The 12,549-nt window shown below is 53.1% G+C and overlaps 1 protein-coding gene across 1 annotated transcript in view; it reads right to left on the reverse strand.

Annotated features, from left to right (window-relative positions):
* MACF1 (microtubule actin crosslinking factor 1) overlaps positions 1-12,549 on the reverse strand; it is a 141,900-nt gene that overhangs the window by 4,856 nt on the left and 124,495 nt on the right. Inside the window, 18 exon segments of the mRNA XM_051638175.1 lie at positions 524-634; positions 1,213-1,424; positions 2,491-2,608; positions 4,736-4,753; positions 5,556-5,630; positions 5,878-6,032; positions 6,448-6,610; positions 7,866-8,029; positions 8,695-8,812; positions 9,161-9,349; positions 9,487-9,630; positions 9,897-10,025; positions 10,638-10,832; positions 11,056-11,215; positions 11,368-11,537; positions 11,765-11,884; positions 12,017-12,223; positions 12,359-12,514. Of these exon segments, the coding sequence (XP_051494135.1) occupies positions 524-634; positions 1,213-1,424; positions 2,491-2,608; positions 4,736-4,753; positions 5,556-5,630; positions 5,878-6,032; positions 6,448-6,610; positions 7,866-8,029; positions 8,695-8,812; positions 9,161-9,349; positions 9,487-9,630; positions 9,897-10,025; positions 10,638-10,832; positions 11,056-11,215; positions 11,368-11,537; positions 11,765-11,884; positions 12,017-12,223; positions 12,359-12,514 (2,604 nt within the window).

The following is a 12,549-nucleotide window of genomic DNA, read 5'->3' on the forward strand; positions in this document are numbered from 1 at the left end:
TTTGGGGAGATCAAAGTCTCAGCCCGAATTCATCCTCCTGGGAGCAGGAAGGCAGTGCTGGACACACCAAACGTGCTTCCACACGGTGATCAACACAAGCTTCAGCAGGCCGGAGGTGACGCGGCTGCTCGGCATGCGCTGTCGCTGATTTTCAGGTCCCAACTCGGCTGCTGGATTTCAAGTTTGGAAAGCCCACTTTTATATATATATTTTTTTAATGCTTCAAAGCTCTTGAAAAGCTTGTGGGGGGGAAGGAAAAAACCCACCCAAATCACTTTGTAAAGCACGGGAGGGATCAATGTCACTCTCCTGGCGTGAAGCGTGGATCGCAACCCCACGGTGCTTTGATTGAATCCGAGTTAGAAACCCATGAAAAACACGAACAGCCGGAGCGTTAGCGGTGCTGGCAGGAGCTGCTCTACCACAAGGAAAGCATCAGGACAGGCAAGGGAGCAGGATGTCTCCGTGCCCGTGGCACTCCAGCCCATCCACAGGTCCTCAGGGCTGCCAGACCATACTCTACCTCAGCGCTTGGGAGCTGGAAGTCGGAATAATCGAATCCCCGCAGGGGGGTGCCCGCTTTACTGTTTATCAACCAGGGTTTGTCATAACATCGAGAGAAGTGATGTGGAGTCTGTGAAATGGAAAATCCAAGGGGGGAGAAGGGAAGGGGAGGGGGTAGAGGGGGAGGTGAGTGAAAACAAAAGAACAAAAGAAAAGAAATGGAAAAAGTATCTGGGATGGGGGAAACGGCACTAAAACGAAACGAGAACCAAACGGGAAATATATAAATTAAAGGGGAAGAACCCAAATAGGTGATGAAATAAAACATGCATGGGTGAACGATGTGCTGGGAAAGGAGAGGTGATGGGTGGTGGTGTCCTCCTGCGTGCCAGCTGGATGCCATGGCTGTGGCACAGCTCTGCCTCAGGGACCAGGAGCCTTTGGCTGCACGGTGAGAGCTGGGGACCCTCTGGGGACCCTCCTGTGGAGCCATGAGAGCCCAGCTTGGGCTGAAAACCTGTCCCACCCCATCCAACCAGCATGGACAGCAGGGTCCTGCAGACCCCATGAACATCTAGAGACGACAGTAACCATCAAGCCCCCGATCCCCAACCTTCCTTCTCCTCCAGATTCCTCCTAGAGCTCCTCAGTCTTGCTGGGATGGGTTTGGAGGAGAGGAAAGAGGAAGGATTCCCGTGTGAACCCCACCTTGGCTCCACTGGCTGGCGTTGCAGGGGAGGAGGGCATGGAGGCACAGCTGTGGTTGCTCTGGCTGGCACTGGAGCTGGATCGTGTCGGGGAGGCTGCCCGGGAGGACGGTTTCGACCTCCGGCCCCGCGATCGGAACGGTGTCATTCCCTGGGAAGCCCCCTCTGGCAGGATGAACTTCTCTCGGAGTTCGAGGTTGGTCCGTCCTCGTGCTGGAAAGGGAAAAAGGAGACTTGAGGGTCTCTCTTCAGCACCCCAACAGTGTTAGGGAGGCTGTGGAAGCTTCAGGTGTCCTCACCAAAGTCCATCTCTGAGAGCGAGCAGACAGCAGCAAGACCCTCCCAGCTCTCTTTCTGTTCCCTAACCACCCCAGCCATGGATCAATCACGGATCAATCTTTGAAAAATTGTTCAGCTAAAAGCTGCCCAAGGCCCATGAACTCATACTGGATGTGCTGTGACTGCCCAGTGTCTTGGGGAAAGCAATCCCAACGGCCTCTAAACATGGTGAGTTCAAGCAGCGGCCAATGTCACTTTTAACAGGGCTTAAAAGCACTAAGAGCAGCTTTGAAGGGTTGTGATTCTGCTCACTCAGCTCTGGGCAGCTCTTCAACAATTTTGGGGGAGAGGAGAGAGAGAAGTGACCAACACCCATTAAAAGCCAACTTTAAACTTTTAATCTAAATGCCCCAAAAAGCTGGAGGGGGGTGAACAAGGGGCAACCAAGCTGAGAGAAGGTCTGTGGACCTCAGCTCCTGGGCCTGCTGATGCACAGCAACGTGTTTCACACTCAGAGCACTGAACAAAGGCACAGACCAAGCCCTGAGGGCCAAAGGGAGTGATTTTAGAGCAGCATGGAGCAGAAAGCCAAGGAAGGAATGGCAGAAGGGAAGCACCACACTGAGACAACTGAGTGATGGCAAGAACCATGATGTCAGTGCTGTAAAACAGCTGCTGCAAAGCACCAACAGGGGAGCCTGGAGGAGCAGAAAAGCCCTGAAGGTTCTCCCTGGCAAGCAGCACACACTGTAAATCACACTGCTTCCAGCAAGGAATGGCCAGGCAGCAGCTTGAAAACATATCTGAAGCAATAAAGACAGGGCCATGTGGAGCACTGACCTAAACTCTCCAAAATAAAAAGTGTGCTGCCTAGTATCCGGACAACCCATCCCCACTCTGGCACCATCTGGTCATTCAGTCACAACAAACAAGTCCTCAAACTCCCCTCCAGTGGGTGAGAAGAGCCCACAAGCTGTACAAAAGCCTGGGATGGCCTTACCTCTGCAAGGATCATTCTTCACCAAGAACTCATCCAGGGCCATCCAGCCGCCCCCGACACGCACCATGACGGTGCTTCGCAGGATCCGGACCAGCCGCAGCTGCTGGGAATCCCCAAACTGTGGAGCCAAGGAGCAGGTCAGAGCAGGGGGACACCACAAGGGGACACAACAGCTCCTTCCCACAGCTGGCTGCACCAGGGCAAAGCTATTGGAACCACTCCCAAATGCTGTTATGGATCTAGCAGATACTTCTCAAGGATTCTCCAGGCAGGTTCTTCTGGAATAAATCCAGGCTAGTGCCAACTCACAGGAGTCTTCCTGCTGCCTGGTTTTAAAGGTGATGAAATTACCCAAATCCTTTAGTTTTAAAGCTGGAAAGAGGGAATCTTTTAGAAAATTTGGAATTTGATCTTTGAATGGAGTTTTTTTCTCAGCCAGGATGGCAGGTTTTCCCTTTTGTTATGAAGGACACAGAGGCTGGAGATGCCCTGGGGCAGCCCCCCTGGAGAAGAGCCGGCAGATTCTGAGCACGGGTGACCCAGCCAGGCCAAGCAGCACCGTGTCACCTCCCAGAGAGAGAAACCTCTTCTCTCCTCAAGTCTGAAGTCCAGGGGTTTTCACCCAGCCTCAGACTTGACCCCACCAGCCACAAAGCCCCCACCGCAGAGGTCGCCCCGTGAGGATGTTTGGGTGAGTGCGGAGTGGTGGGATTCCAGGCGGGAATCCCGCAGCAATGGTGATTAGTGATTGCAACGTTCATTAGTGATTTTAAACCCCTTTGCAATTTCACGCAAGTGCACCCAGAATCAGAAGCAAGTGTCTGTTGGTTTGTTTTGGTTTTTTTCAAAGCTCCCCTAAATCTCCTGGAGAGCCAAGCCCAGGCAGCGGGAACTTGGAAAATCAGTGGGGGACACTTGGAGCCAGGCTCAGATGGAGCAGCTCTGCATCCAGGTCTGGGATGAGAAGACAGGGGAACCAGCCTTTGAAAGCAAAAGCATCTTCAGAATGATTTAAAAAAAAAGAAAATAAAAGGCAACAATATTTTCCCTGGGTGGATAAGAATGCAAAAACCCAAGAGATCAAATAAAAACTGAGAGTGCAAATCCATCCCGGGGTGAGTCACGGCAGAGGGGCAGGAGGTGATGGCATCTCCAACCCCCCTTCCCGGGGGGACACGGGACTCTGGACATGGTGGGTCTCCCTGGTTGGGGGTCCCACCAAAACGTGCTCATCCCAGCATGGCTGTGGAAGAGCTGCCACAGCCACACTTGGCATGGCCACAGAGCCAGCAGGGAGAGAGGAGGGCAGGGGAGTTGCCTCCCCAGTCATTGGGCTCCACCTAAGGTGGCCTTCAGAAGCTAGTTCTGCACCAGGGACAAGTCAGTTCTCATTTCCTCTGCCACATTTACAGCATTTTTCAGTTGCTGTTTAAAATGTTTCTAGAATCACTGTCAAAATCAAAAGCCAGAGCTCTCCTGGATCCATCCCCTTGGCATGTCCAAGTTTGTTTCCTTTTGGGTGTGTTTTTGACAGGACACCATCATTCCACATGAAAAAAAACCACCTGGTTTTCTGTTGGAGTGGGGGACAGTGGGCACGTGGAAATGAGATGTGATGTTCCAGTCCTGTCAAGAGAAGAGCTCTGGCCCCCAGGCCAGCTCACACCCACTGCACTGCTCATCTGGGGTGACACCAGCAACGGGGACACATGCAGGTCGTGTGAGCTTTGCTCCAGGTAGGAGTTACTCAGTGGGTGTAGCAGGGATGAGGGTTTAGTTACCTAGGGAGTTAAAGGAGGGGACTTGGCATTCTCATTCCACAGTGATTGTGATCCAAAGCCACCAGAGCCTGGCACAGGTGGTTGTAGCCCTGGGATTTTGTCCGGGCTGGTTGTCACCAAGGCAGGACAGCCCTGTAGTGACCACCAACATCCCCAATGTCTCTGAGAAAGGAGCCACGGAGAGAAAAAAATCTCTCCATTTTTCTCAATTCCTGCTATTTCCATTCATTTTTTCCCTTTTTTTTCTGCCCAATGCAGCTTTTTTTTTGGGTTTTTTTTTGGGAGGGGACAGCCCTCCAGGCTCAGGGTGTCTTCTGTACCAGGCTCTGCTGAGCAGCACTCACAGTCACATCCTCCCACACCACCAAAGGAAGGAGCAGCATCACGGACACACAAAGCTACGATTGTTATAAAAATCATTAAAAATAAAGAGGTGAGAGACAGCACCACGAGGCAAACTGTACCTGATTGCCGAGGAAGAACTACGGAGGGAGAGGAGTTGTGGAGGGAGAGGAGTTGTGGAGGGAGAGAGGATGGGGGGGAGAAGGAAAGTCCAGAGGAAGAGGAGGGGAAAAGAAAAAACAAGAAAAACATTTCTGGGATTAACAGTGCAACCATCACGACAACTGTTAACTGCAGGTATTAGAAATCTAAGGGGTTCGATGCTATTTGGGTGGAAGGTGGAAGGGGGCTGGTGCAGCCCAGGGAGCTTGGGGGAAGGTTGGGAATGCTGTGGCTCCCAACTGGAGCATCAGCCCCTGGAGGCAGCAGGCAGGGGAAGCAGGCAAAGCTCTGCTGCCAGCTCGTTCCACCAGCTCACCTCGCTCAACCGTTTGGAACACAAACAGCCAAGCCCAGTTACACAGAGATTCTTGAAGGAAATTATTCTCCTTTTTGGGTTTGTGTTTTTGTTGTGTGTTTTTTTTTTTTTTGGTGTTTTTTTTCCTCTTTCGGGAGTGAGCTAAGAAAAACACAGGCCCAAGGGCCACACTCATCCACCAGGAACACTTCAAGGGCAGCTGCGGGCGCAGTGAATGCAGCGTTTGAGGGGGCCCAGAACAGGGACACGTTTATGTTCTCCCCATCCAGGGAACGCCCTGGGGCCCTGGACAAACACGGCTCAGCCACCTCTGCTGGAAGACGAGGGCTCCATCTCACCCCGAGGAGCCCAAGGGGGTCCCCTCAAACCCCAGGCTGGGCACCCCATCTGTGATTCCACCCCCGGGGGGGAAGGGGGAGTGGGATTTGTGCCAGCGGGGCAGGAATTGGCCCCTTCTGCCTTACCCGGTATTTGTTCTCGCCGATCTGCTCCACCTGGAATCTCTTGGCACACTTGCACTGAGCCACTTGCCTCGTGACCTGCCATCACCAAGGAGAGAGGTAAGGGACCAGGATTTTGGGATTGTGCCCCAATACAAGGCCCTGTTTGGATAACAAAACCCTAAGCAGCCTTTCCTTCAAAAACACAGTAGGTGCTGGTGACACCTGCCCATTATTCTACCTCAGCATCACCACAATCCTTTTTTTCTCCCCTCTTTTTTGCTGCCAACCCACGGCCTGAGTCACCCCCTGCCCCCAGTCCCCCCCCCTTTTTTTGGTGCTTTACCTCATCTTCAATCTTGTCAGCATCCGTGGTGGGGCGGTAGGCGTCCTTGTTGGGATGGAGGGCGGCCACAAACTCGTAGTAATCGATGTAGCCGTCACCGTCGCGGTCAAAGATGTCAGCCACCGCCGTCATCTCCAGCTTTGTGGTGGGGAATTCTGGAAGGAGAGAGAAATGAGCAACCACAGCATCGTTCTGGTTGGAAAAGACCTTTAAGGTCATCGAGTCCAACCATAACCCGCCTCTACCATCATTAACCCAACTCTACCAAGTCTGGTGCTTACATCATGTCTCTAAGCGCCACATCTACACGTGTCTTAAACACTTCCAGGGATGGTGATTCAACCACATCCCTGGGCAGCCTGGCCCAGTGTTTAATTACCCTTTCAGTGAAGAATCTTTTTCTAATACATAATCTAAACCTCAATATCTTATCTAAACAGATGCAGGGACCTCACTCCTCAGAGCCAAGGATGTCAGGACATGGTCTGCATCTCCTTTCTGGAGCAAGGACAAGCTTGTCACAACGAGGTGGCTGCTCTCCAGGCTCGTTTCAGGCAGACAGGGACTTACTGGAGGCCAGGATGCCATCGATGAACTCCTGCCTGGTGATCTTCCCATCCTGGTCTTTGTCGATGCGCCGGAAGAAGTCCATGACACGGGACTTCTTGTGGTTCATCCAGCGCATGTATTTCTTCCGCCAGACGTCGAAGTCAAAGTTTGCAAACTCCTTCAACTGGAAGGAAACCCATGAGAGTCAGTGCGGGGGAAAACCCTGAAGCAGCAGCAGCAGCCCTGGCTCTACAGCACCCTCCAACACTCACACCCGAGCTCCTGGTGCTACCTTCCCACCTCCCACCCTCCCAGGAAGGTTAATCTGGGTTTATCCAGACGACCCCTGATAACGAGGAGGCTGCTCAAATGGCCTCTCAGGACAGAAGGACACACAGCGCAGCCGACAGCCAGCACGGCACCATGGACACACTCCATGGACGTGGCTCCATGGACACAGCTCCATGAACACAGCTCCATGGACATGGGACGCAGCATCCCCCATGGTGGTGGACAGACACACAGGCAGAGATACCATTTATGGCAGAGACACCCCCCAGCTCTGCTCGGGCATTTGGGGATGCTTCCTCACCCCAGATTCCACCTAACAAGGTGCCAGCATGAATTCCCATTGCTGGCAGCATTTTGGACACACATCCTCCCTCTCCCTTTCCACCTAAGCAGCTGAGATGGGATTTCTTTGTTCGTATTCCAGGTAAGACAGGGCTGAGGCACAGCTCAGGTCTGCAAACCCTGGTCCCACAGCTCTGCCACCAGCCTCTGCTGAGCCACTCACCCTCCAACCCTCAACTACAATCCTTTATCAACCCCCAAAAAGGACCTTCACAACCCCACCAGCTAAGAGCTCTCAGCAAGGTAATCCAAGAACTTGCGGTGGTTGTTTTTTTTTTTCCCCCCTCTAAACCGTTCTTGGGAGTTAAAAGCAACAAAGAAAAAAAACAAATCAAAAACATTTATACATAGAAACTGAACTGACCTACAGCAAAAGCAACAAAAAACAAAAACACTCACTTCTGGGCATAGCTGCTTTGTTAAGCGTAAATAAAAACAAAAATTACATTAGATGTTTGGAAAAGATAGAGACAGTAATTGTTAAACTCATGACTAGGAGTAAAGCAGGCCTGGCTGTCACTGCTGCGACAGATCCCGACTGCAGGGGCACAAAGGAGTTAAGTTAATGAGCAGTTAATTACTCAGAGCAGTTCATTAACGAGCAGAAGGTACTTTTCAGCTGTAATATTCGAGGAGTTATTTTTTTTCCTTCTGCTGTTTTCTGAAAGGCAGCAGGAAGTGTCTGCAGGAGCTGGGCAATTCCAGAGGCAGCACTAAATTAAAACACTTCTCTCCAGCCATCAACCCCCCTCCCCAAAAAGGACTGTCCATCTCCCCCCTGCCTGGAGCAGCCCAGGGGCTGTTACCTCCTCCAGCCTGTCCAGGGCATCGTTGAGCTTCCGCTGCCGCTCCAGCGCCAGCAGCCAGACCTGCTGCCAGCGAGCTGAGAGCTGGTTGATCCGGGGGTTCTTGGTTTCTGACTGGGAGATAATGGGCATGCTGGGAGGGGCAGGCTGGCTCAGGGCTTTTCCTGGGAAATTAAAAATAAATACATACATAAATAAATAGGAGGAGGAAAGGGATGGGTTGAGGCGGCGCCGATGGGTTCGGCGAATCGCGGCAAGGAGAGACGTTTCATTTCTCCACTGGGAATCACAGGATGCCAGGTTGCAAGGGACCTCCAGCATCATCTGTTCCAACCTTTCTAGGTACTACTCTAGTGGCTCAGCACCCTGTCCAGCAGAAACTTAAAACTGTCCAATGTGGGGGAATCCACCACTTCCCTTGGGAGACTGTTCCAATGTCTAATCCTCCCACGGCCTTGCTGGCTGCTCTCCAAAGGGAAGCACTGTCGTCCCCAGGCAGGAGGGACACCCCAGGAGGGGTGACAGCTCTACACCCAACCTCCCCAGTGCTGCCTTAGCTTCAAGAAACAACATAAAAACCCCCAAAACCTCATGACAAAGGAAGTGCAAAGAGACAGAGAAGAGCCAGGACAGCACGAGCTCCCCCAGGCACAGCCCACCCCACCATGGGTGCTTTTGGCAAAGGATTTTCCCTTCCTGACAAGTTTCAACCACCTTCCTGGTGGCTGTCAAGGCAGGATGCCTTGTTAATTGATAATCAAAGTTAATTAGCTTCCTAGACATCTTGTTTCCTCCCATCATAGCATGTTCCAGTATGGAGCAGACGTACTGTTGCTGCGGGACTTCTCAATGAAAGGCCCATGGGGGGGCTCAGTAGCTTTCCTCTTGTAGGTCTTGGTGACCCGATCCACATCTGGCTGCTTCCGTGTCATCTCCTCCATAAAGGACTGTCAAAACACAGAAGAGACAAGAGAATTTGCAGTTTCAAGAAGTTTTCAGTCTGCTGTTGCTCTAGGTCCTCGCTGGGACACACCAAGCCCATAAAGAAGATGGGAGCATCAAGCACTGGAGATGGGAGCTTGTGGTCAAGCTATTGCTTAATGCTGGGTTGGATCTGCAAATGCTGGAGTTCATGCCTGGGCTGGTTTTGTCCCCTCCCTGGTGACAGCTCTGGTTGGGTCACATACCCTTTTCATAGGGACTTCCAAGAGAAGTCAATGCTTCTTCCTTGGAGGGGCAGGAATAACCCCCTGGCCCCACTCATGAGTGCCCACTGGGTTAAGAACTGGGCTCACCTGGTGTTCGGAGATGAGGCCTTTGACCTGCTCGATATTTTGGGGCATGGGCTCCTGGTCCCGCTGGATCAGGGTTGTCTCAGCCCACTGGATCCAAGCCAGGAGCTCTTCCAAAAGTTCTGCATTTGCCACCAGCTCAGAAAGCGCTGACTCCAGTCTCTGCTGGTGCTGCTTTGCCCATGTGAGAACCTGTTGGGAATGCAGAGACGACCATTAACCCAGGGTGGGAAACCAAGGGCAGGAGCCAACACCACATGGCCAGCCCTGGTGACGATGTTCAGCACCTCCTCTTCCCACCAGCCTGAAACAAAGCCCACTGGACTCACCTCCTCAAACCTGGCTCGGATGATGGTGATCCAGTGTTTGATTGTGGTGATGCAGTCAGGATGGCAGGCGGCCAGGATGACCTCCCCCATGCCCACCGCCGCGTTCACATCCACTCTCTTCTCCTCCACTTTCTTCATGAACTCCTGAAAAGCCCAAATTAGACATTAGGAAGAAACTCTTCACTGTGAGGGTACTGGGACAGTTGCCCAGAGAAGCTGTGGCTGCCCCATCCCTGGAAGTGTTCAAGGCCAGGCTGGATGGGGCTTGGAGCAACCTGGGCTGGTGGGAGATGGGTTGGAACTAGATCTTTAAGCTCCCTTCCAACCCAAACCATTCTATGAAATCAATTTCCTGCAACATTCTCCCCCTCCTAGAACTCAGCTGGGGTTGTTTCAGAGCTCCCCTCTACCTTGTGGGCATCGATGAGGGTCTGCAAGGCCTCGGCGTCGTCGGGAAGCGCTCCCCGGAAGCGCAGGGACTGCTCCGCCTCCGAGAGCCACTCCAGCAGCACATGCACGGCCGTCCTGAACTCCTCTGCCTGCAGGGACAAAAGCACAGGCCTTAGTTCTCCTCTCCCGGCCACTGCTGAGAGACAAAGGGCTGAAAGGGACTTGAAAAAGAAATCTAAGAAGGGGAAAAAAGCCCAGCACCCGCAGCTGGTCCCGCAGTGACCAGGGATCTCTGTCCCCTCCAGAGCTAAATACTTTTAAATCCAGGACAACTCCCCATGTTCTGACCAACCTGCCACCCGGGCAGTTTATTCTGTAAATTGCTGACTTGACTTAAAAACTACTGAAGACTTCGACTTTTATTTTAGCTTCAATCTAGGTCTCTCTCCAGCCCTGGCCACCAGCAGCACCCTGGTCCCTGCTCTAGTCCTGCCATGAACATCGGCGAGATCTTTTCATCCTCCCTTCTCAGATCAGCCTTTACTGGCTCTTCTTTGGGGAAAAGAAGTAGTAAATCACTGGTCCCAACCCACTGCTTTGCAGCTCTCACTGCTAACTCTGCTGGGCTGGGGGGTCCTGCTCAGCCAGGAGATCATCCCTGGGCAAAACCTCCCCTCCGAGGTTGTTGTTGGCCTCCTGGCACCAACCTGGAGCCCAGCAAAGCTCTCCAGGACCACTGCCACCTGTAGCCTTCTGCTCACCTGCTTCAAGGCCTGTTCCAGGCGGGTTTGCTTGGACACAGACAGCTTGCACACCGTGTCCCACCGGTTGCTCAGCTCCTGCAGCTGCACCTTCACCCAGGTCGTGTCATCCCGGCTGTTCTCAATGAGCTCCCGGCCGGAGCGCTTGAGCACCTGGACTGTCCCCGTGCGCTTCCCCAGCTCCTTCTGGAAGACCTGAAGGGAGAGGGGGCAGAAGCTGAGTGGGGCCAGCCAGTCCCAGCAGGTTGTTTCCCATTTGTTTGTCTGGTTTTGCCCTCCTTGTTCATCCCAGCACAGCAAAACAGCGAGGCATGGGGCTCCACAGTCAGGCATCTAGTCTGGCTCCTCCATTTCTTGGCTCCCGGAGAAGAGAAGCCCCACTTGTGTCCCAGAGAAGAGCTGGCAAAGGCCCTCTCACCTTGTGAGCATCCATCAGGTTCATGACCAGATCCAGGTCACCATGGACAGGCTGGTCTTCAGCTAACTGGGGTTCCACCTTGTAGAGCCAGTCCACCAAGGCCTGCAGAGCATCCATGAACTGGCCAGAGAACAAGAGGGCTTCTTCCAGCTTGTGCTGCCTGAAAACCAAACATTCCCATGAACTTCCATGAATAAAATCACCTCCTTTGTCATGTCACCCCCCATCCACCCCATGAAATCACCTCCCCTCCGCTTGGAAGAGTCCTTGGCAAACAAACAACTGTTGGGCCACCACTGGGGCTGGTCTTACCTTTCCACCGACTTGCCACACACTGTGTCCCACTTATCCCGGACTTCTCCCAGTAAATTGTCCAGCTTTTGAGTGTCATCTGGAAGCAAGGCTTTTTCTTTGAGGGCTCTGCCCGTTCTGATGGTGGTGTCGTAGACAGGCTGCTTCCCCCCCAAGGTCTTCTGGAACTCCTGGGAACCAGAGAGAAAACAAAATTGTCAAAAAGCCTGACCTTGGCTCCTGGAAGACACATGGTGCTGATGAAGATCCTCAGCTGAAGGTTTTCCATGGCAGCACTAAACATGGATGTGCCTTTCCCTTGGCCTGATGGCAGAGGAGATGATGCCCTGCTCTCCCTCCTACCAAAGCACCCTTCCACCCAGCATCCAGCCCCAGCCTTGCTTTGGCAAAGCTCTACCTTGTGTTTGGAGAGCTGGAGCTTGATTTTGTCAGGATCGTTGGAAATCTCCAGCTCTGAATCCAAATGATTCTCTGCATCCTCCAGCCAATCAATCAGTTTCTTCCAAGCCTCGTGGAACTGCAAAGGCACAGGAGGAAGTCTGAAACTTAACACTGGTGGTGTCCCCAGTCCCCTACTGGTTTTGGGACCTCCTGTCCCCCAAGCTTGGCCATACTCTGGGGGCTGCTGTGCCCTTCCCAGGTTTCTCACCTGCTTGGCTCGCTTCCTGGCGTCATCGAGAGCCCGTCCCCGCTCCACCGAGCGCTGCACCACCTTCTCCCAGCGGGACTGGACGCTCACCAGCAGGTTCTTGATCAACACCACGTCCTGCTTCTGGCTGAGAAATTTCAGCTGGTTTCCAGTTTGATCCAGTTCAATGATCCGATCCCGATGAGCGTTCACCTCATTGGCAAACACCTGCCAATGGAAAAGATGTCCTCTTAGCTACAGGGAGCTGGATGGGCCCGTGAGCAGGGTGCGCAGGGGAGATGAGGTGCCACCATTGCTCCCTCCATCCTGAGGAGCTTGGTTGGGTGCTCATGGTGCTGGTACCTTGTGCTCATCGATCTGGGCCAACACATCAGCGAGGATGAGGCTGGCTGGGGGCACGATGTTCAGGCTCTGCTCAGCCAGCGTGAGCCAGTTGATGAAGTCCTGGAGGGAGTTCTGGAAGTCCGTGGCCAGGGCCAGAGCCTCCTCCAGCTTTGCCTGTGGCAGCAGGGAGGGAGAGGAGGGGGGAAAAA

The sequence above is a fragment of the Apus apus genome, chromosome 21, assembly GCF_020740795.1.
Source record: "Apus apus isolate bApuApu2 chromosome 21, bApuApu2.pri.cur, whole genome shotgun sequence".
NCBI classification, from domain to species: Eukaryota; Metazoa; Chordata; class Aves; order Apodiformes; family Apodidae; genus Apus; species Apus apus.